The following is a 22,814-nucleotide window of genomic DNA, read 5'->3' as shown; positions in this document are numbered from 1 at the left end:
ACTGTACACTTTATTCAAGTCACCACAGTTCCCTTTCCTGGCATTTTCCCTGTAATTTCACATCCCTCCAGCCCTATGCACACAACGTGCCACGCTCACATTTGGTGCAGGGCCTGACTGTTTCAGTGCCAAGCCTTTCTCCTATCTCCATCCATCAGCCTGGCTTCTGATGCACACTAGGGAATGGACACCTGCCCATCTTCCTTCCAGGCTGAGCAAAGACAGAGCTTAAGCTGGACCAGTGCTCTGCTCTAAACTCTTCTTGCACCTGTGTGCTTTCCTGCCCACAGCCCACAAGACCAGGAAAACCACCTGCTCCATTAATCATCTGTAGGGCAGGCACATAGCTCTGTCCTGGGATGTCTGCCACAGGCTCCACACCCTTACTGGAGATTCTGACAGAGGCTTTGTATAGATAAAGTGAGAGAGAATCTTAGGTCATAACATATTCTGAGTTGGAAGGGAACCACAAGGATCATGGAGTCAGCTCCTGTCCCTGCATAGGACACCCCAAGAGTCACACCGTGTGCCATTGTCCAAATGCTTCTGTCAGTTTTGGTGCTGTGAACACTTCCTGGGGAAACCTGTTCCAGTGCCCAGCCACCCTCTGGGTGATAAGAGGTCTGTCCTTCTTGGCCTGAAAATACCATGTCGTCACAATGTGCAAAAAAGGCCCCTAAGTTCCCTAATACATCAGGAACTTTTTTTTTTCCTTTATTGTCTTCACAGGAACAGGGATAGATCCCCCCACTACAGTCTCTGTCCATCAGTCCTTTGTCACCCCTGCCAAGTGTCACCACATGGAGATATGAAGAGAAAAGGCTTGGAATTTCCTGCTGAGCAGTTAGTTTCTGGAAGGCTCAGACTGTATGGGGCATCTTATTAAAGGTAGAAGACTGGAACTGTCTGATTGAATGATTATTCAGGTTTACCGTTTTTCTCCCAAACCAGGAAAACTGCATTTAAGAGCAGCTGGGAAAACCTCTGTTCATGCACAAAACTCTACCCCTCTAGGTGCAGACAAGCATAGGAGGAGATACAGCATCACAAAAAACCTGATCCATAGACCTAGAAACAAATACTTCCTGTTTCCAGCTGGGTACATGTTCCCCACTGCCTACCATTCCCCTTCCTGTCTTTGCTTGTATTCTGTGTTTCCTGCCCAAGACCCACCATTTCCTGATGCCACTGTTGTTGTCACATGGGAACTTGTTGCCTACCTCAACTACAGACAGCACGGTATTCAGCCAAGGCTCGCTCCTCTGCAAAAGGAAACGAGCAAGGTGATTACACATGGATGCATACACAAAGCATCCATGTCTTTTCCCAGCCAGAGAATCAGGAACCCAGCTCCCCACCCCCAAACAGCAGGAAATCTGCAACCCACCTGGCTGGTAGTAATCATAGATTTTGATGCTGGCTGGTTGCAGGTTCTTCACCTGAATTGCTTGTTCCAGTTGCAGAATGAAAGTCTGAGATTCATCATTGAGCTAGTGGAGATGGAAGGAAATTAGCAAGGAAGGGGAGAAAGAAGTCACAGCATCAGCATCATCTTCTGTGATTTGAATGTTTTCCTGGACTACATTTTTCTAATTCATTAGAGATTCTGGACTTCAAATCCAGAATTAGGAATAGCACTATTCCAATTCAGTGACAAGGAAATTGGGCAAACTTCTTCTGCCCCCAATTCTACCTGTGCTCTTTTCTTACCTAGACCAGCCTCAGGCTTCTCACACAGCTCCTTGTCCTCTGACCTTTTGCTCTCACTGGGCCACACCAAATGCTTTTGTTCTCACTTACCTTCTCCAGATAAATGTAGACCACATTAGTTTTCACTTCTATTTTCTTAACAATGGTTTTGTTCTCCAGCTAGGATAGGGAACAATAATAGAATGAAATTTGTGAGCATTTTCCTTAGGGATTTCTGACCAGTGTTTTAGTGAAGGGAAGGTAGAGAGCTGGACTCTGTGTAGAACTGTGCCTTTCTCATGCCTAAGGGCTTTAGTGGTTACATCTCTGTTACTCCCTCTTGGACATCCCTTGTGAGCATCTCATGTCTGAACCACACTGACCCTGCCCAGGGCAGAGGAGTCTCCCCCTCTGGGGACCAAAGGCTGTGCAGGTAGTACATATGACTGATATGTTGGTCAGCAAATGGGTGCAGGCACTATTTCATCTCACTGAGTGTTCAACTGCTTTTAAAGACCTGCACGGGGGCTGTGATTTAATTGGAAAACAAAAGAATCCTTTTAGCTAGAACTAGAGTAGCTCTGAGAAATCTTGTCTTAGAATTTCTGGCAAACAAATCCTGGTGTCAGCACACCCAGCAGTACACTCTGTTCCTCGCCCAAGTCCAAATACTGTCAGTGGGAGAAGCTGAACCAACTCTGATCTCCCTTGTGGGGACTGTAGAAAAACTAAAAGTTTTGGTGCAGTTGCAGCAGCAAAGGTCCCCTGCAAATTTAGCCACAGCCTGGCCTGAAGTGAACAATTCTCAACAGGAGTAAGCAAGCAGGATCCATTTACCACAGCTGGGTTTTCTTATTCCAAAGTTCTTACCAGCATTCTGGATCTGGAAGTCATGATGAATCCAGATAGCAAGGAGACCTCTATGATGACCATGTTGGATGTGACTCTGCTCCCAATGTAGCTGGGGAATCAAAAACAGACAGAGGGTCTGTGAGGATAGTGCCCTCCCAGCCCCTCCTCCCTCCACCCCGCCCTGAGCCAGGGCTCCATCGGAACCCTGAGACTGTCCTGGCTGCTGTCCCCAGGCTCACTCCATCTTGCTGGAGGAGGAAGCAGCCCGTGGGTCACCTGGCGAGGATGCGGGCGGTGAGGAGGCGCGGATTGTCCCGGCTGCAGTTGGCCAGCTCTGTGCTGACACGCAGTGTGAAGGTCACAGGAGTCCGTGGGGAAGGCTCGTGGTACCTCAGCACTGCCTGCAGGACGAGGGCCAGGGGCAGAACAGACAGGCCAGGCATGATCTCCTGCAGGAGAAGAGAGGCAGAGTGCTCCTCCCTGCACACTCATCCCTCCTCCTCACCTGCGTGAAGACACAGCTGCTGCCGTGGGCCTGCACCAGGAACTGCCCCGGGATCTCCACCAGCGCGGCGCGCTGCACCAGCAGCCGCTTCTGCCGGCTGACCTGGAACGCCTTCCCGAAGGCCCTCTGGGACCTCACCCTCACCACTGCCTGGCCCCACGTGCTGAACGTCCTCGCTGCGTACTTCGCCAAGGCTTGCAGGGCAACAACCGTGTCCTAGAGAGGGAGAGACAGTCACTCCTCTGAAAGCATCAGCCGTGCTGCCAGCCTAGGGCGCAGAAGGATCCACGGGGAGCTGCTGCTTGCCTGGGTGGAGGCAAAGCCCCCGTAGGCATTCTGCTGGCGTGTCAGCCACGCCGCAATGCCAGCTGCAGTTGTCATGTCCCCTGCGTGCACCCGTGGCTTGGAGAGGTACACCAGGAGCACGTAGGCTGTCAGCTCTATGTCCCCGGGCTGAGCACCAGGCCACAAGTCTGTGGAAGCTGGAGAGCTTGGCTTGGGGCTCCAGTGGATTTGTCCTCCTGCAGGAGGAAAAGGATTATGAAGGCTGCTTCGGGAGGACAGAGGAAACAAACCCTACAGTACTTTCAGGGCTTCTTCAGTACATTCCCTGTACTCAGGCCAGGATTGGTTTCTTGAATTTATTCTCCAAGGTTTCACCTTGTTTTAGCTCACAGACCTACCTCTTCCCTCAAAGAGATCTTGAAATACTCGAGTCGAGGAAGCTATTTCTAAGTCACCCTTATAGCTTGTCAAGTACCTTATTGTATTTTCAGTCATACAATGTAGCTACTGCACAAATACAAGGACTATGTATAGATACATATATCATTTTCGACTGCTGTAGCTGGGAATGCATTAGTCCAGAATCCCAGCAGGCAGCACCTGATTTGATGGCCTGTTCCTCCAGTTTGTACAGCAGCTCCTGGGTTGTCTCATAGTCCCCAGCCAGGGCAAAGGCATAGGCCAGCAAGGCTTCTGTGTAGATGTTGGTGATGTTGTGAACCACCTTCTGCAGGCAGCGGAGAGTAGTCTGCATCAGCTTGCCCTGTGTTGGGAGGAGACACATGCCAAACTCTGACAGGGGTGAAACAGGGGGCTGGGGAACTCATTCCAGGGAGCCACACTATGCCTTCCCAACATAGCTCCAGAGAAACCCATTAAATTACAGATTGTCTTTAGAAAACGGGTGGTGCAGCTGTGGTGTGCACTGGGGAGCCATCACCACCAAGCACTACTGCATCAGGCCAGTTTCACAACACTGGCTTTTTTGAGGGATGACTTAATCATTTGACCAAACACTGACTCATTGCCAGAAGTTCCCTCCCAGTTCATGGCCCGGAGAACACCAGAATCACAAGCTGGCGTATCCCTGTGGTGGTTCCCAGGAGAGCAGGAGGGAGCAGGGACAAGCTAAGCATGCTCACCTGCAGTGGCAGACCCATCTCCAGCAGTGCTGCAGCGACATAAGCCCCCAGAGAGATTTCATCATCCATGCTGCCCTGTGAAGGGAACGCATCTTTCACTCTTACGGGGTTAGGAGCGCCCACTCCTCAGAAGGAAAAGCATTGCTTTCATGTTTTCCCTCCCTTTGAGTCTTGCACAGATTTCTAGGATTCTACCATCTTCTGCTGTCACAAACCTGTCCAGTCATTCCCCAGCAGTGCTACCTGCCCTGGCCCACCATTACCTTTAGGGAGGAGTGAAAAAAATTCCCTTTGGTGACAAAGCAGCCACCAGGGAGCTGGTTTTGCTCTAGCCAGCGTAGGGCATCGTGGATGTTCTTGTCATCTACATAGATGTATTTTCTGGCTTGGCCAAAATTCTTGAGTACAAAAGCTGTCAGCCTAGAAAGAGGATGAGTTGTGAGAAAAAGAGGTAAACAAAAAAAAAAAAAAAAAAAAGAGAGAGAAAGTCAGAGGTCTCCTGGTGCTTGTCCCTGAACTAGTGACATAGTGAGGGTGCAAAAAAGTAGTTTTCATAAAGAAAGTCAATCCAAAAGTGGAAATGGTCCACAAGACCCATCCCAGTGGCTCCTCTTCCTGCCCCTGTCTCTACTGATATACTATTTATGTATTACTTAGTGCTTACCCAGTAATTTCACAGGTGAAAACCCTCCTACTCCTTCTACTTTTACCTGTTCCACTTCATTTCCCCCAAATTACTAGAGACAATCTGGAACTCCCCATTTTCTTCCTCCCTTTGTCTTAGCCAAGCACCATAGCTGTAAGCTGTGCCAAGACAGCTCATCTCCACTCTCTGAGGAGAGGATTTTTATTGCTCTCACCTGATTTTTTTCCAGACATGCGTACCCCTCTTGGCTGCCAGGTCACCAGTAGCACGACCTGGTGGTGTCTGTGGGCCAACAGCAGGGTCATAGCAACCAAAACAAGACCTTTCATTCCCTGAGATCACATCTTTGCTGTTCCACTTCCCAAGAAATTCTGCTGCCCTGCCTGACTGCTTTTCAAAGTGGCTCAAGTGCCTCAGACTCTCCCTGTCAGAGTTCCTTCTGTCTCCATCCCAAAGAAGGAACATTTTGCCAGCTGTCTCAGATACATTAGCTGCTCTGTCCCAGATAGGAAAAATCAGAAGTGCAGGATGTTTGCAGTGCTTACCAAGTGTTTCCTTCTCCATCCTTCTGCCCAAAGAAACTGTAGGAGCCATCTCTGTGCCTGTAAAGAAGTTGTGTCTGGTACCCTGGGAAGATGGGAACAGTGATTAATATGGCACAGTGGCACAGAGGGGACAGTGCTGACAGAGTGGGTGCAAGGGCAAGAGTTGCTGGTATGTTGGACACAGGGGAAGGCAGAGGGGCAGGGTGGGTCTGTTGTGCTCACCATTGCGCAGGAATCCTGTTGCCCTGTCCTTGATCTCAGGGCTCAGCTGCCTCGTCTTCTCCAGGTACTGCAGCACATAGACAATGGGGGCAAACAGCACCATGTTCTGCTCCCCACAGCCGTGGGGCAGCTGCACCAGGTGGTCCAGGTTCTGCAGTGCCACCCCCATGAGGTCACCTTGAAGCAAGGGTGTAAGAAACAAAGAAACAAAGAAAGTGATTTGAGGTGCCTTTTTGGCCAGAAGGGGATAATAGTGCTTTATCTCAGCAGAAGGAAAGCACTGGAGAAAGGAGGAAAAAGGAGTAAACAGCTGAGTGCAAGATGGAGAGTGGTAACTGTTTTGCCTCTTTCCAGCTTGGCATCATGACTATTCTGTGGACTCCCTGCAGAACTTCCCCTTATCAGCTTTTTGCTGATTCTGAAGAGCTCCAGCTATAACTGTTTGTAAAAGGCTGAGTAGAGCTGCACCTCCTCAGTCTGTCTCATATAGACAAGCAAATATAACAGCACTCAGGGAAAGGTTGAAATGCTTCTGGTTTTAGCCAGGCCTGTTCTACCTGGCCATATGTCAAGCATCAAAATGTGAGGAAGCCAGCAGGGGTGATAGTCAGATGGTGTGAAGGTGTCCATATATCCTCCAGCCAGTCAGAAATGCCTTGTGTTGTTTCCTCTGCTGGGGTTCTGTTGCACAATATTCATGACTACTTATGCCAGGCCTGGCTTTATACCAGTTCTGGTCTGCAATACCAACAGATGTATTTAATGGTAGGTGTGGCCAGTCCCAGTACCCTCTCCAAAGTGTTGTTTTGCAAATTTATAATGCTGAGAAATATTTCTTCTCTCCAGGAGATTCTGCTGCAGCATTTTTTTGAGCTTTACTGTTTGTATCTACACAGAAATAGCCACGGTCCTAGAGTCTCTGCCCCAAGGTCATAGCTAGAAAAAGAAGGATTTTTCTCCTGTGCAGATCACCATTCCCATGAAAGACAAAAAATCTGAAAGCCTGGTGTTCGCAGGGAAAAGAAACCCAGCATCCTCTCTTTTGGGCAATTTCATTTCAAGTGGAGCTTCTGACACCAAGTTAAGCCTTGCTCTTTGGTACCAGCAGTCTGTGAGCCCACAGTAGAAGTCACTTACCTGTGATGGAAATGGAAGCCCTGGCAGATCCCTTTACTACATTGTCAGGGAGGCGAAGGGACACTGGTTCATCAGCCACGTTTCCTGCGAACAGTAGAACAAAAAGTGTAGCATGAAAAACCAAGCCAAAAAGCCTCTAAAAAGCCTCTCCCTCTTGGAGAGACAAGACTGGCCCAGGTAAGCGGGACACTGCTGACATCCTGCTCACACCAACTGTCCTGCTCCTTGCACCAAGGTGTATTGCCTGGAAACTTTTCAGATTAGGCCACACACGAGAGCTGCTGATGGGGCCAAGGGCACACCAAAGCTTCACTTCAGCTCAAGTCATGACACTTCAGAAGGCTCACAAGAATCACAGTTGGACATCACTCAGCTGGAGGACATCCTGGTGAGACTTGCAGTGCTGCAGGGATGGGGTGGGAAGGGTGGAGCAGCTCTCACTGGTGACTGTCAAGCCCTAGAAATATCCAAGGGCTGCACTGTGGGAAGGAGACTACAGAGCAGGATTTTGCCACTTATATTCAGCAGCAAATTCAGTAGGACAGCACATGTGGGAGTAATATTTCCTATTCATTCATGTCTGATAGGAAGTGAAATTTCCTATGTGAAAAATAATTTCAAAACATTCTTTCATGAGACCTCCCACAGTTTAGTTCTACTTTCAGGTGTAGTTATTCCAGACTGCAGAACCCATTCAGGCTGTGCACATACCTCATCTCAGGCACATACCTCCTCTTGGGCACAGAAGGGAGCTGTAGGACTTCTCCACTAACACACCCTCTGGCTGCCAGGGCAGAAACATGAACATGGGACAGGAGAAACAAAAATACACATAAAATTCCCAAATGACAGCGACATTTCAGAGCAAGTTCAAGTCTGAATTCAGAGGTCAGGGATTCCACCACCCTCATTTTTGGCAGGTCTGCCTGCTTCACTGCTCAAAAGATCAAGAGTAAGCTTGAGGGACAGGGCTCTCTGGCCAGTGAGCACATACAAAAGCTCAGGTAAAGCATGAAAAGCAGGGAAAGGTACAGGGATAAACACAGACGTGGGAACGCAGCTCAAGAAATAGTACTGCAAGAATAGGCTTGGCTAGGTCCTGGGAGAAATAAAGTGAACTAAGCCACAGCTTTGGTATATACTATTGCTGTCCAAAATTTGAGGTGATAAAACTATTTATCCACCTCAGTCTGCCTTCCCCCTTGGGCAGGGATATCATAGACAGAAGTGAGGCTGTTCTCATACTGACCTGGACCAGCAAGCGTTTGGTGAGTGTGTGCCTCCCCCTCACAGCAGCAGGCAAGGGCTTCCTGCCCCCACACCGTGACGGGGTGTCCAGTGCTTCTGTCCTCACTGAGATATTCAGAGTCCCTAGCAAATAAAGTCAACAAAGTCCTTTTCTTATACCTGTAGCCAAATGGAGCAAACTTTCTTCAACCAACTTTGAGATGCTTTGGGTTGTTGGTGTTCATGGTCTCAGTGGTTTGGCCAGTAAAAGTGAGCCAGCCAGTGCTGACAGCTTGTCATGAGGAAACTTGGTAACATCTCACCAGCAGTGACTTCACTGCACTGCAATATGACTTGAACAACACAGGCTCCAGCAGCCCTTGGAGCCCAGCATACCCTTCCCGTTGCATATAAAGCACAGGACCAGCAATACAAAATTCCCCCACCCACATCCATGCAGCCTCTTCCTCCCCAGCTGGTCCCACAGCCCTCTCTTGAGGTGTTCCTGCCCTCTCTACCAGAGTCTGTCTAAGAAGAGACAAAGAAGGCAAACATTATGAATTGCATGCTTGTCCATTAAGGACAAACTTCAGGATTCAGAGGAGATGTGGCTCTGCCAACTTCTCTGGTCCTCCCACACTCTTTCACTTCAGTTTTGGCATTCCCCATCACCAGTCCCTTTTTGCTGCCCTACCCATTTGGACTGCTGTCACATTCCACATGAAGGTCTTGGTCTCCTCTCCACACAGACACTCCTTGTCCCTGCAAGTCTGACATGGCTCCACCTGGAAGTCTGAGGATTTAGCCAGGGACACCTGGATCTGAGGGAATGACAGATGCGGGTGAGTGTCTGGGAAGCTCAGGTGAGATAGCTTGGCACAATGAGCTCTAAATCTGGAGGGCACAGGCACACACCTGTATGCACTGCTGCAGGTAGCTGAAGACAGTGGCTTTCGCCAGGACGGTCTCTCCACGGATGACAGAATACGGCAGCGTCATGTCCACGAAGAAGGGTTGAACTGTTCTGAAGCTCGTGGTGGGGGCAAGGCCAAACCCCCTCCCAGCCAAGCAGAACATCTTGACTTTCCACTCTGCAGTAACAGCAGGCACTGTGACTGAGACATTCCTGCTGCCATTGGAGCTGAGAGGAAGAGAGAACTTGCATGGAGAGATTCATCTGCTAGTGGAGAGGGAAGGAGATGCAATGAGGAATGCTCATGGTCCTGCTGAGGGAGGTGACACAGGTCCTCATGCTTGGACCAGCTTCTGCTGTATTGCCAATGACACTTGCTCCAGTGGCTCACAGCAAGGCATTTCTCAGCAATTTTTTCCTTAGAGCCATAAACCCTCTTTAAATGCCATCATTAGTGGCTTTATGTTCTTCTCCTGAGCAAGGCACTGCCCAAGCATTCCAGCTCTGTACACTTGTGGTGGTTTGGTCAGGAGGGGTACTCCTGTTCCTTAAATCGGTGAACACTTCATTACTGCACCTCAAAGTCTAGTAGTTTGACACACTAAAACGCAGGGAAGAGCCACATAATTTGCATGCAGAGGTCTCTTTACACCTCTTTTACACAAATTCAAGTCAGCCAAGTCTCTGTAGCAAAGGGTCATCCTTCTGTCATTTGTAAAGTCAGGAATCACTTACCCAACAGAGTACACATTCCATATCCAAGTCTCAGGGAAATAGTGGTGAAACCTTCTGTGAGTTGTAAATTGGGGTTGTTCCTCAGTGGTTCTTTGGTCTTCTGAAGAAGGCACCCCTGAAAGAAAGAGTAAGAAGTTCCGCCACAGTGGGAGAGGTGAACCTTACCAACCATAGACAGTGGGGCTGGAGGCACAGCAAGCAGTAAGAGAGACATGAGGAGAGGCTGGCAGAGGAAAGCACAAGGGACTGGACTGATTTTATGGGAGAGATCAGAAATGAAGGGAAAAGAGAGTGATAGTGGGAGAAGCAGCTTGCAGCGAGCTGATCACAAGGTTTCCATGACTTGGTTAGACAAGGCCCTTGCCTGACCCGGAGCTATTGCATAAGAGACTAAGAACCTCCAGAGAGCCATTTTAACCAACATTTCTATAATACTGTGAGTAACAGCACTGTTTGCTTGCTGCACAAAACTCACATTCCACAGCAAGCAATGGTTTAAATACAGGCAGGCATGTGAGCCAGCTTAGTGCAGTTATCAAGTGCAAACTGAGATACAAAGGAAGAACATGACTGTCTTTGTGGCCACTAGTGGGGACAGAAGCTGGGTCTCAGTACAGTCTGGGGAATGGGAACACACACCAGGAAACAGATCCTGGACCCCACTTGGGTTTGTCTGTGAGGAAAGGGAGTGTCATCCTTCAGTGTCAGGGAACATCCTGGTAGTGACATTCTTCCAGAGCCCTTTTCTATAGCGACTGGGTCACTCCTACCGAGTCTGGTGGACTGGGCAACTAGACTGTGGCAGCAGCACCCAATATTCCTAAAGAGAGACATTATCCACCACTAGCAAACCCCAAAGATCAGAGGGCTCTGCCACCTGATGTGATGTCACGTCCCAGGTGGGCTCAAAGTGCAGCTCACCTATGACTGGCTTCCTATCCGCCCGATGAGAGCATTGAGAGGGCTTCTTGATTGCAAGGTTTGAGAAGATTTTCAGTCCCATGTTCTATTAGGAAAAGAAGGAGGGCAGGGGAGGCAGAAAAGCATCTGTGATTAGGAAGATTGACTGCTGCTCTTCAAAATTACTCCAAAAACCATGGGGGTCAGGACACCCCAGTGCCCAGGCAGCCCAGAGCAGCACTGGCTCAAGCAGAGAGTGCTAAGGGAGGCATGGAGGAGATCTGCCCTCAAGACACCAGGAAGTCTGCCTGGGAGCTGCCCAAAACAATGGCAAAGAGCAGGCTAACAACTAAGCCAACAATCTGTGGTCTAATGCCTGGGATCATACCCCATCTCTCTTTTCTCTAATACTGTAGCTAAACAGTACAGAGCCCAGGACCTCATTCCTCATTCCCATTCAAGTCCAAAAAAAAAAAAAGTAGTTTGATGGTCCAGGAATTCATCACCTTGCCTTGTGCAAGTGTGGAAATACAGGCATTCCTACCCAATGGGGTTGCACGTCTATTGAGAGAGCACAGTTCAGTCGTGGCAGACAGTAGGGTCTGGCTGGAGGAGGAAAGGCCTTCTCAGACTGCTTGGGGAGAAAATACCTCAGATGCTCATAACTGCAACAGTACTGGGAAGCATCATGTAGTGATTACCCGGAAGAGGTTGAAGACGTCAGGCTGGAAGGAATTGTGTGGCCTTCCTCGTAGCAGAGATGAAGAGGACTGGGGCTGCACACAGCGATCTGAATGCTCTTCTACTTGGGCAGGGTATCCACGTCGGTAGGCAGCAGGGAACAAACCATAGATCTAGGGAAACTCACAGGCAGGGAAGGATTGGGCAAGGAGCAGATACCTCCAGATGCTTCATTCCATCCTCCCCTAGCATGCACATCAGTTCCTGTCCTTCTTCCTAGGCAGGTCCTGCTTTCTCCTTCACACACAGACCTCCTCATTCATGGGCTTCCAGCTCCCCTTGCCACAGCCCCTGCCTGCCTCATCCAGCTCATCCGTCACTCCCAAGGTTCTGCCTGGCTGCACAGACACTCACCATCCGGCTGGTAAGCTCATGGTCTGCTCTGGTGAAGAACATGTTTTCATCCACTGCCTGGACTGCACACAGGGAGCCAGGTGCTGCCTGCAGCTGGAGCTGCACGGCTGATCCTGCGTGGGCTTCTTTATCTGGGAATCCTACCCTGACCTGGAGCAACACAACAGGAAAGGAATATGAAAAAGAAAAGGTGTGAGGAGGATGACAGACAGATGGCACAGAGAGAAGGAAGAAGACTAGCTGGAATCTCTCCTGCTCAGCCACTGCTATCAGAAGTCACTGCTGAAGCTTTCCTGCTCCCTGGGCACTGTGCTGCAGATACTCCTTCCATCTCTTCTGCTCAGCTCTCTCATGGAAGGATCTGAGGATCTCCTTCCCTCAGGCCTCCTGACTCCTGCTCATCAGCTCTCCCCCAGCCACAGAGGTGAGTCTCACCTGGTTTTGGAAGCACAAGGCAACATCCAAATGGATGCTGTCAGCTGTGACCCCTCCATTGGGGAAGATGGCGTACACCACCAAGGAAGGCGATGGGGACAAATCGGCAGTGAAGGTCAAAGGGATGGAGAATGAGCCCTTCAACACTGAGGAAGGAAAGGAAAATGTTTTCATCATAGGCCCACTGAGACCTCCTTCTTCCCTTCTTCTTTTTGTGCTATATAATCCCAAAATGTCAAACCAATTCCTGCTGCTGCACTGTCTGCCCTCTCCCCCCATTCTCTGACCCTATGTACTCCCATCTTCCCCTACATCCTCCCAGTCACTCTTCCCATCATTGTTTCATTCTGTCTTTTTGCCCTCTTCCAGCTGACACAATTGCTTCCTCAGCCTCCCCATGTACTGTTTGCTGACTACTCCAGACCTATAGATTGTGGGAATTTGGGAGAAACTCTGGCAATCCTCATGTCCAACTAGAAACCAACTGCAACTGTTTCCCCTTCTCTGCCATAACTTACTGTTCAGTTTCCCAATCTGGATATTCCTTTGACCCCTGACAACAATTCCAGACTTGCCAGTGACCTGCAGGAGGAGGGACATGGAATGAGCAGAATTCTGTTTGTCACCAGAGTGCATCCACATTTACTTATGTGCATCTTGCTCTCAAAAGCAAAATAAAGCCCCCAAAATTAACTGTGGGCTCAATCCAACCCCAGACTTGAGGAGATTTGCAGACATCACAGTTGGGAAGAGAAGCTTTAGCACAGGAATCTCTGCTCTAGTCTGTTCAGTGAGGACAATGGATGGGTAGTGGGTTCACTGCAGATTGGTGAGTGATAACTAAAGTGTTTCTCCTCTAGTAGGCTGGCCTCCAGAACAAACCATAGTCCACTTCCGCTGAGCAGCTGTTTGATTACCAGAAGGGAAAAGGGATACCCCTCACCATCCAGTTTTAAAGGGAGAAGATACTTCCAGCTGCAGCGTTGGTAGAGCCTAAGGGGGTGAGGGGCTACAAAGACAGAAACCATCTCCCATCCATGGTGGTGACTGAAGCCCCGGCACGAAGATCACAGTGTGGCCAGGCTGAGCCCTACCAGGTGTAGCATTCACCCACTCCCCTGAGAACAAGGTTTAGCTCTCACCCCTCCAGGGATGACCTAAACTATATCCTCTATTTTGCCTTGTGGTCTAGTCTCATCAGTGCAGCATTTCCCCCCAGGTTATCTACTACCCTTACTCACATAATATGCAAAACTTATACGGCTGGTGTCTTCTCCCAGGTCATCCCTGCTGAGTGTGAAGGTCACCTGGACATTGTGCTTCAGCCCACAAGGCAGTGTTTCCATGGGTGGGTGTATGTCCAGGAAGCTCTTGGTTGTGACATGGAAGGGCTGCAGGTGATGGTAAGCGTTCGTGTAACTGATGTCAGTCCTTCGAGGGGTGCGCATGAACTCCTCCAGTGTGAACCTCCCCTGAAAGGGCACCAGACACACACAGAAATGGAGAGTTTCATGCTTCAGTGCTTTGTTAGGCTGTCATCAGCTTGGTTTGGGAAAGGCTGATAGCTTGGTGCCTTCTAGCTGGCTCTGTGCAGAGCTGTGTGGTGAGCCCAGGCCTGAGCTGGCAGGGGGGCTGCAGGGAGGAGGGAGGAGCACAGGTCCAGCTCAAGGACTCTCACTTTCCCATATGCAGAGGTGGTGTTTACCTCCAAAGAGACTGATGAGCTGTTCCAGGCAGTTGTGTCGAGGTTGAACGATGCCGTTCCACTGTCGTCTGTGATGTACGTTTTGATAAACCGACGCCTCATGAACCTTATCACAAGATAAACTTTCCTGTTTTTCATACCAGTTCCATAGTGATCCTGAACCTTAATCTGGTGACAACAAGGTGAGGCAGGAAAGCCAGTCAGATATTTCTTCCAATGTCATACCCAAAACCTTCCTCTCTCTGACAAACATAGACCTTCCTCTGTAGGTCACCTACAGACTTCAGTCTGGCCCCAAGTAGACAGCAGAACTGTACAGCTCCCTCATCTCTAATGTGAAGCTGAGTGTGGTTAAGATCTGTCTGCTGCAAAAGATGTGTGTGGCCAGAACATGAGGAGTTTCGCTCATAGCCAACAGCTGAGATATCCTTGCATCCCAGCATTCCTGCTGAGACCCCACTCATTGCTCTCAGCAGATGCTGGAGGTGTAAACACAACAGGGAACCTGAAATGCAGCAACTGTAGGCACACTGTCAAGCAAAGTGACACAGTGCAAGGTAAAGTACTCTGTGTGAGGAGCAGGAAATGCTTTGGGTCCACTAGCTTTGCCAGACACTATATTCCTTGGCAAATTGACAGGGAGCAAAAAAGCAAGGGAATAAAATCACCTTTCCCCTGTATGGTACTCCAGGGATGTAATATTCATTGGGTGTCTCAAATACTGCCCTTGCAGCTGTCCTGGAGATGAGGATTTGGCTGGAGGTGTTGATCTGCACCCCTGTTGGAATGCAGAGTGCAAGGGAAGCAGGATCAGTACCAAAGGTGACTACTGCACTGTAGTTTAGTCTCACTTTGTTATTCCTAGCCCCTCTTAGCAGAGTGTCTGAAACTTCCTTCCCAACACCAGCATTCTTCAAGGTTTGGAGGCTGCTCCTGTGGCAGCTCCTTCTTTAGTTAAGCTGTCTGCAAGCCTCGTGGACCCACACTACTCCTCCAGTTCCCAGACACTCCTCATCCTCCTGCAGCTGGCAGAGCAGCTCTCCACATCCTGTGATGATCCCAACAGCAGGGAGGAGGAGAGGGGGATGTGTTCCCTCTCTAATCCTCAGTCCCCTCAAATGATTCTTCTTGCCCCTGCCCCTTCCCTGCTGAGCCCCTGGGTACCTGTGCCCATCTCCAGGAGAGAGGCTTCTGCATAAAGTTTGTTGTCATCCTCACTGGGAGCCAGGTTGAAGATTGATGTGCTGACAGAAGGGGTGAAACACCCATTGCTCGCCGTCTGCAGTCGGGAGTGATAGGTATTATTTGGGGCTGGGGAGAAGGGAAGGGGTCGGAAGTACAAGGGATTGGTAATTCTGTCATAACTATTGACTACAACAAATAATAATGCAGAACTCGTAAAACACTGGAACATGTTCCCCAGGGAGGTGGTGGATGCTTCATTCCCAGAATCATTCAAGGTCACACTGGACAGGGTTCTGAGCAGTTCATTCTGTTCAGTCTGCCCTTGACATTTCATCCTGTGTGGTGCTTCTTTACTGCCCATATACCTCCCAGGACTTTACTTACAGGACCACTGTATTCCCTACAGATGTCCTTGCTGGCATCCTGGGGCCACCTCCTTGCTCTCTGGCACAGAGTCACATGCAGGGTCCCTCGCACTGCTTTCCCATAACTGTACCTGCAGGGAGAACACCAGAGGAGCTTCTGGGCAGAGGCACTGTGTGCTCTGTCCAGCACACTGCTCCACACAGGTGCCTTTTGTGACAAAGGCCTTACTGCAGCTGGCAAGCAGCCAGGCACAAATTAAAATACAGCACTTTGAGTACTTTGGTGCAATAGCATGGTCTGGCATCCAACAGATGCAGAAACAAATGAACAGATGCACAAACAGACAGGAACAGACCTACACCCTCTGGAGCTCTCCCATTTCTGTGCACTTGCTGCCCTGGAATTGCAGGCAGACACAGAGTGGACCTGATTTAGTCACTTAGTGAAGATATTAGTTTGGGAGGAAAAGCAGCAGAAATGGGTGTCTCTGCAGACAGCAACAGCAAATTGCAGAAATAGAGCCACAGAGTGACCTCAGACTTGCCTCACTATGGGCTTATCTCATGATCAGGGCTTTTGTTTCCATCATCAGACTTGCTCTGCTGATTTAGATGTTTAGGTATTTCCTCTGTCTGTTTTGCTGCCTTTTCTTGCTTCGACTCCTCTCTGGCTTGCCCTTTGGAGCAATGCTCATGATGGTATCAGTAAAAAGATGACATCTGTGACCCATTCTGGTGATGTAGAGTGGTGTGCACTATTTACTATTATAGCCTCATATGACCTGATTAACTGTCCCAATTAATGAGACATTAAGTTAGACCAATCAGTGCCAAAAGATACTAAAAGTCTCCAAATAATGCATCCCCAAATACAAATGAGCTCACCAGATTTTGAGTACTTTTGAGCTCATTACCCTCCCTTCTTTGTGTTTATACTGTCAGAGGTCCTGCCCTCCTTCTCACCCTCATCTGCTCATTTTCTGCTGATAACCACAGAACTAGAGAAATTTATCTACTGCTCCTAAGAGGGTAATAACTTCAGTAGCACGTAAGTGAGAAGGAAAGAAATAAATTCCTAAAGAAATGCCACCTCCTACTCCTTTACCTCAACATGTCTGCCCCATATCCTGGTAATGTTTTTCCCACATAAGGTCTTTCAATGCTGGACTGACACATCTTCCAGAGGAGGCTATCTGTTGCTTAGGGCAAGTCTCCCTGTAGCTGGATGTTCTCTCTCATGTGTGGCTCAGGTACCTCTTCCCCAAGGAAGAACCCATTAGCTCGACTCTTGAACTATTTGGGATTCTTCAAAAGGAATGGCCCTGTCGGACCCTTCTTGAGCCACCTCTCTTTGATGCATTGAAAAGATAGGAGATATATGGAAGGACAGACACAGTTTTGATGGAATCTTTCATTTCCCCTGAACATTCTCCTTACCTGCCACACACTTGCAGTGGGAAGGTTTTGTCTGAAGCATAAATCTGAGCTGGTCCCATGAAGAAAACATCGAACTTTCGCAACACTGGAACAGAAACCTCAGAGTTACTCCATCAAAGGCAAAAGACTACCTGGGCACAGGATCACAAAAGGGAAGAGTATGTTCCCATAAAGGAACATATTAATGAGGTAAAAGCAAGCATTAATTAAAAACAGGGAAACCAAAAAAAAGAATCCCCCCTTTTTTTTTCCCCCAACAGTCTCGCAGAGGTCTTCAGTGTATTCTCAATTTGCCAGAAGATACCTCCTCCAGGAAACTCCAGCACAATCTCCCTTGTGTTCATTTCTGATAATGCCCATAGATTTGTGTCCAGTCATAGCTCTCAGGCAGTAAATCCTATTTTACAATATTTGGCTTTACATTGTTATACAGACAGACAAGCAACAAACTAGCACTTTCTTCCATCCCTTTCTTCATTCTCCTTACCACGTTCCTCCACCTTAAAGGTGGTGGACTGGACTGAGCTGGACTTAAAGGACTGAGCACTGATGGTGTAAGTCCCCAAGGAAAGTTCATCAGCTAACTGGAAAGAGAGCTCTGCAATGCCCTGTTTTGGTCTCACATCCAGCCACTGGCCAATGCGGTTTTGGTTCGGGTCCTGCAGTGCAAGGGAAGGAAAGAAAAGGCAGTCATTACCACTGCTTGCTATTCTCTACCCAGAGCCCACTGGATTCAAAGCCATTTCAGAGGCTCTCACAGGTTCCTGCTGGTTTTTAGACCAGATGGTGATGCTGGAGCACCAACAGAGGTGAACCCAACCCACCCAGGTTTGCTCTGCTCTGCACGGCCATGGAAAAAGAAGCTATGGAGGGTTCTGACATTTAGACTCTCCAGTCTCCAGTAAAGATGAACAGTAAAAATTAGCTAAAGCCTGCTGGCATTCCTGAAGGTAGAAATGGATGAAGTCAAACCATTTGTATCATCAAGTCTTGTTAACAAGAAGCATTTGGACAGAGAAAGTGCATGCATAGAGCCTAAGAAAAGTAACTTGAACAAGTAAGACATCATCCTAGGTAATATCCATACTGAAATACCTTTCCTCATAACATCTGAGGAGTCTGCAACACTCACCTGGATTTCCACCATGGAGTACTGCAAAGCAAACAGACAGCACTGTCAAAAATCAGCATGACATAGCAACCTGCATATAAACTTCTCGTACCCATCCAGCCCCTGAACTGTGAAAAACATTATGATACAAGAAGCTTGATTCTACTGAAAGCAGGACAACTGCTTTGAAATAGTAAGGAATAGTAAAAATCTATGCTATTCTTCAGATTTGCTTTTTGATCCCTGAATATTTAAGATGCGTTTTGGTAGGTATTCAACAGCCATGAAAGCTAAAATTTGCTCTAATAAAATGAGAAAGAGTAGGAAGACTCTCAAATACCATTGTCCTAAGTTCACAAATATTACATGGCCTCAGTTATGTAACATATCCCAATAACTAGCAAAACTCCATCACCTATAGGAAGGATAATTCACATATCTTCTTTTAAAATCCCTGGCGTAGGAGGTAAGGCTGGGAGTTATGAATTAATGCTGTCTGCAGCTGACAGTGAGAGGGAGGGACAAGGGAGGACACACTTCAGCCCTTCTAGGCCCATTAATTCTCTGTTTGTCCTTATATCACTGCATCTATCATCCAGGAGGCAGTATTGGTGAAGACCCTCTAATCTGGGAGCACAACACGTAAAGAGGCAGGAGCAGGGCTTGGGAGAGTAACCAGACTGTAAACATGCAATTGAGATGTAATCCACATTATTCATCATTCTGAGCTTCCATCTAAGTTATCAGGGGCAACTCTGTTTTCATTGGAATAAAAAAAAAGTGCAGGTTAACCTGCTAGTGAACAGCATCCGTATTAACTTCAATTCATCTAATTTACAAACTAGGTAGTATAGCTTTAATGCTGAGATGGACTAAAGCCTTATAATAGCTTTGGCTAAACACAATCTCTTTGAATTTTCATCAGAGCATAATTAACAGTTACGATGTTAATTTGTTTATACTCACACACAGACATCAAGCATTTACAGTCAAATATGTACATGAACCAATTGTAGGCATGGAAGCAAATATATTGTTTATACTTCCTTATCTTATTAATATAAGATATATGCCTTCCCTTTGGGGAGAAGAAAGAGGTGTTTGATCCTAGGACCTCACCAATAGCCTGAGCAAGAAGAAATTAAGACAGCAATAAAGAAGCTGGAAGGATCTCTCCCTTTATTTTAGTCTGGAAGGATTTGGTCCAGCTACCCTAATGTGTGCCCTTCAGTATTTAATTGTTATGGCACGAATTCCTGTTGGCTCTCCCTAAATTGCTTGAGGACTGAGGAGTGAAATAGCTGTAGCTGCTGGCTGCAGATATAATTGCTTACTGAAGAATGGCACTAGCCCTGCAGTTCCTGGCCACCACATATGCAAGTCTCTGGCAACGTCTCACTCCCTTGACATGGGGACAATGAGCTGCTGCCAGCAGCAACTCAGTATAATTTGGTTGTACTGTTTTCTCTATTTTTTTATGATCCATTCCTGTGTATCCTTCCCCATTTTAATTAATTTTTCTTAAAATGTTGCAGCTTGCTTCAGACTCTCCTGCCACCCTCAGGTGCCACACATTGCACAAATAACTGAGGTTTTCCAGATCTGTGGGAGGGGATCTTCGAGTCTGGTGGTGTCTGTACACAACTTTGTCTGATAATTATTCCCATGGCCATCAACCCATAGACTGGTCCCCAGAAGCCCTTTTTTTGGCAAAGGCAGGTGCACTCAGCTAACTCAGCTAGCTGGTAATGCTGGCACACCCCCCAGAGACCATCCAACCCTCCCATGAACCAGCAGCCATCCTATAAGAGCAACACCAACCAACAGGAATTGTTGTTCACATTTGGTCTTCTCGAGGGTTGGCATTGACCACCCTGGGTGCTGGGACTGTCCCAGCCTCCCTGGCATGGGGCTGGTAGAGGAAGCAGAACCATCTGGACCTGGAGGCTGCCTTGCCTCCACTTAGACAGGCTTTACCTTGCTGTTAACGGGAACAAAATCTTCAGTCAGTGTCACAATCCTGAATTTCACTGGAGGGAGAAAATGAAGTAAACCACATTACAGACAGAATGCACATGAGAGCAGACTTGCCCCACACCTGTCTCACTCCAGAATCCTAGCTCCACACCCAGCCCTACTGGCAGCCCCATGCCTGCCCTGCAGCCCCTCTCATGCTTTGCTCAGCCCCTCTCACCCTTTGCTCAGCCCCAAACACATGGAGCAGCACAGCTGCTTCACAATTTAGGGTTTTGCCATGGGCTACACCCTCACATTTCCTTGTCTGCAGTGTAGGCAGACCTGTCGTACCTGGCCCTGGCCAATGTTTGGGTCTGCTCCCTTTTCCAAGCCAGCTGTGCTCCTAGAGCATGGTGCTAAAACATGGGATACCTCAGTGCAGAAGGCAGCACACCCCCTGTCCCCATTCAGGCCACAGAGCACAAACCACTCAGCACTCCACTCACAGCAAATTGGGAGCAAAGCCTGGGAGGGTCAAGGCAGGGCCGCTTTCAGGGTGCTCCATGCTTTGCTCACCTGTTTGTCCTGGGTTATAGATGGGCTTATCCATCTGAATGAAGGTGCCTGTTCCAGCCCTGCGGATCAGGACTTTTTTCTCTTCACTTGCACTGAAGTAGTGGCCATTGGAGATGCGCAGGTGCACAGTGGCCACCTCCTGGCTGCCTGCAGGCCAGGGCACCTGGGACACAAAACAGGAGAGCCACAGGTTAGCAGGCATCAGAGCAGTGCTCTTCTTGCTTCAACTACACTGCAGGGCCAGGCTCTTCGCCATCTTACTCTGGAGGCCAGCACAGGGTGTTCCCTCAGTGGCTGATGGCTGTGTCTGTGGAAGTACAGGGAACAATGCTTAGCAGCTGGGATAGATGCTGGACAAGAGTAAAAGGAGTCTGTTCTGACACAGAAATTTTGTTAATTCCTTCATGGGACCACTGTTAGAATCAGCATGGAGCAAGATGGAGAAGACTTCACTCAAGGGAAGAAAAAGTCTATGGTGATGAGAATTCTGTTTCCTAGAGTGTGAGGGTCAGAGACTGAAATCCCCTCTTACTATCAGTGCAAACTAAGAATAAGGATCATGAGTTTGGCAAATAAGAAATATTTGTGCTGAGTTTGTGTGTACACCCTCCCATGTCTTTCCTGGTCCTCTAGAACATTTTTAAGACCAGAAGGAAAAGCATGGAAGGAAGCAGACATAAGAGGAGCTGCTGAGATGAGAGGTCTGACTCTTTCTGCATCACAGATTCACAAACAATTCGCTGAGGCAGTGCATCTTCCTCAGGGGAGAGAATGAGCTGCATGACTGCCATTTGGGTGCTTCTAAGCTATCCATCCTCCTCAGACCTTTTCTGCCTGGCCAGGCAGCCTTTCCTCAGTGTGCCACCAGGATGTCCCACAGGAAGAGTACCATCTGGGCAAAGAAAGACAAGGAGCAAAGACATTGGGCTGCCACTAAACACTCCCCCTGATTTTGTATTCACTCTTTTCCATGCCATCTTCTGTCTTCCTCATTCTCTCTTTCTTTGGTGAGAGGAAAATGAGCAGGCTGGGAGTTGCCAGCTAGGGGTCCCTGCCAGGAATGACCGACCTGGAACCTGGTGCACTCGAAGATCCAGTCGTTCCGGACGACCTTGCGGTACAGGCTGAGATTTCCAGAGGGGTGCACAAGAGTTAAGGCCACACGAATAGGCTTTTCAACCCCACGAAGGTCCAGGCACGCCCTCTGGGATGAGGGGTAGGGCAGGGTAGCTGGAATGATGATCAGGTACCTCCTGCAGTGGGGAAACAAGATATCATCACATCCCAGGAGCCCTCTCACCCACTCTTGGCACTAAAAGGCTGGCCTGAGGAAACAGGAGAGTTTGCCATCTCTCTGAGACTGGGAGTGCTTCTCTACTGGAGAGACTGGGACAGACAGCCAGAGTGAGAACCTTGCACAGGGAGGATGGAAAGTATAAAGTTCACTTCAGATAAGTACAAGGTGAATACTTTCAGGTGATAGAACAGAATTTGCCCTTCTTGCATTGACATGGCTCCTCAACTACCCTGACAGCAGACTGGTTCCTGCTTATCCATCCCCTGCTTTGCAGCTCATTTGCCCCTCACTTTATCCTATGCCTTTCCCTTCCTCCCACCTCATACTGCAGTCCCTCACTCTTGTTCCCACCACCAGTGCTCACCTACTTTTTGTACTGCAGCAATATCCGTGAGAAACATTCCCACCTTCAGGAGGACCCTGCATCCACAACAAGGCTCTGCACCCATCCCATGGCTAGCTCTTCCAGGAGGTGACTCACAGGGTTCCACACTCTCTGCCTACTATCTTGGCCCCTCCCTCTGCTATCAATCATTAGATTTTTGAATGGCACTGACGGTTGTGCCGCTATCCCCAGGGTGTAGAGCAGGCAGCTCAGGAGGAAGGGAGTCCACATTTTCCTGGGAGAACCCCAAAGGAGTGGATTCCTCTGGAGGGCTGTGCAGGAGAGGAAGTGCTGCTCCTCTCCTTCGAAAGTCTCCAGAACAGCTGCTGTTGCTGCTGTTTCTCCCAGGAAGCAGACACAAAGCCCCAAGCTTTCCTTCCCTCCACCTCATTCCTGCATTTATAGTGCTTCAGGCACAGGGTTGTACCGTCCAGGATGTTCCCCAGCCAATCCAAGTCCATTTGGACTC

The 22,814-nt window shown here is 48.6% G+C and overlaps 2 protein-coding genes across 2 annotated transcripts in view; one reads left to right on the top strand and one right to left on the bottom strand.

Moving 5' to 3' along the window:
• Window positions 1-1,213, top strand: part of LOC116992096 (alpha-2-macroglobulin-like protein 1) — a 26,802-nt gene extending 25,589 nt beyond the window's left edge. The window contains exon 36 of the mRNA XM_033051300.1: window positions 730-1,213. The gene's annotated coding sequence lies outside the window, so the exon portion shown is untranslated. The remainder of the gene's footprint in view (window positions 1-729) is intronic.
• Window positions 1-22,814, bottom strand: part of LOC116992091 (alpha-2-macroglobulin-like protein 1) — a 26,771-nt gene extending 3,957 nt beyond the window's left edge. The window contains exons 1-35 of the mRNA XM_033051292.2: window positions 22,518-22,814; window positions 21,733-21,916; window positions 20,664-20,826; window positions 20,109-20,161; window positions 18,153-18,173; window positions 17,508-17,679; window positions 17,021-17,105; window positions 15,603-15,714; window positions 15,198-15,312; window positions 14,702-14,811; window positions 14,034-14,201; window positions 13,570-13,800; window positions 12,847-12,910; window positions 12,329-12,474; window positions 11,894-12,043; window positions 11,500-11,652; window positions 10,820-10,904; window positions 9,899-10,013; window positions 9,166-9,391; window positions 8,945-9,071; window positions 8,273-8,394; window positions 7,753-7,807; window positions 7,024-7,107; window positions 5,887-6,063; window positions 5,665-5,746; window positions 4,737-4,893; window positions 4,474-4,548; window positions 3,932-4,094; window positions 3,353-3,567; window positions 3,047-3,262; window positions 2,818-2,942; window positions 2,560-2,650; window positions 1,801-1,869; window positions 1,388-1,490; window positions 1,221-1,262 (exon numbers count right to left, since the gene is read on the bottom strand). Of these exons, the coding sequence (XP_032907183.1) occupies window positions 1,222-1,262; window positions 1,388-1,490; window positions 1,801-1,869; window positions 2,560-2,650; window positions 2,818-2,942; window positions 3,047-3,262; window positions 3,353-3,567; window positions 3,932-4,094; window positions 4,474-4,548; window positions 4,737-4,893; window positions 5,665-5,746; window positions 5,887-6,063; window positions 7,024-7,107; window positions 7,753-7,807; window positions 8,273-8,394; window positions 8,945-9,071; window positions 9,166-9,391; window positions 9,899-10,013; window positions 10,820-10,904; window positions 11,500-11,652; window positions 11,894-12,043; window positions 12,329-12,474; window positions 12,847-12,910; window positions 13,570-13,800; window positions 14,034-14,201; window positions 14,702-14,811; window positions 15,198-15,312; window positions 15,603-15,714; window positions 17,021-17,105; window positions 17,508-17,679; window positions 18,153-18,173; window positions 20,109-20,161; window positions 20,664-20,826; window positions 21,733-21,916; window positions 22,518-22,576 (4,314 nt within the window). The 5' untranslated portion in view covers window positions 22,577-22,814 and the 3' untranslated portion in view covers window position 1,221. The remainder of the gene's footprint in view (window positions 1-1,220; window positions 1,263-1,387; window positions 1,491-1,800; window positions 1,870-2,559; window positions 2,651-2,817; window positions 2,943-3,046; window positions 3,263-3,352; window positions 3,568-3,931; window positions 4,095-4,473; window positions 4,549-4,736; window positions 4,894-5,664; window positions 5,747-5,886; window positions 6,064-7,023; window positions 7,108-7,752; window positions 7,808-8,272; window positions 8,395-8,944; window positions 9,072-9,165; window positions 9,392-9,898; window positions 10,014-10,819; window positions 10,905-11,499; window positions 11,653-11,893; window positions 12,044-12,328; window positions 12,475-12,846; window positions 12,911-13,569; window positions 13,801-14,033; window positions 14,202-14,701; window positions 14,812-15,197; window positions 15,313-15,602; window positions 15,715-17,020; window positions 17,106-17,507; window positions 17,680-18,152; window positions 18,174-20,108; window positions 20,162-20,663; window positions 20,827-21,732; window positions 21,917-22,517) is intronic.

This window comes from Catharus ustulatus, chromosome 2 (assembly GCF_009819885.2).
Source record: "Catharus ustulatus isolate bCatUst1 chromosome 2, bCatUst1.pri.v2, whole genome shotgun sequence".
NCBI classification, from domain to species: Eukaryota; Metazoa; Chordata; class Aves; order Passeriformes; family Turdidae; genus Catharus; species Catharus ustulatus.
Note: the sequence above shows the minus strand (reverse complement) of the source record. Positions and strands in the feature narration are given on the sequence as shown.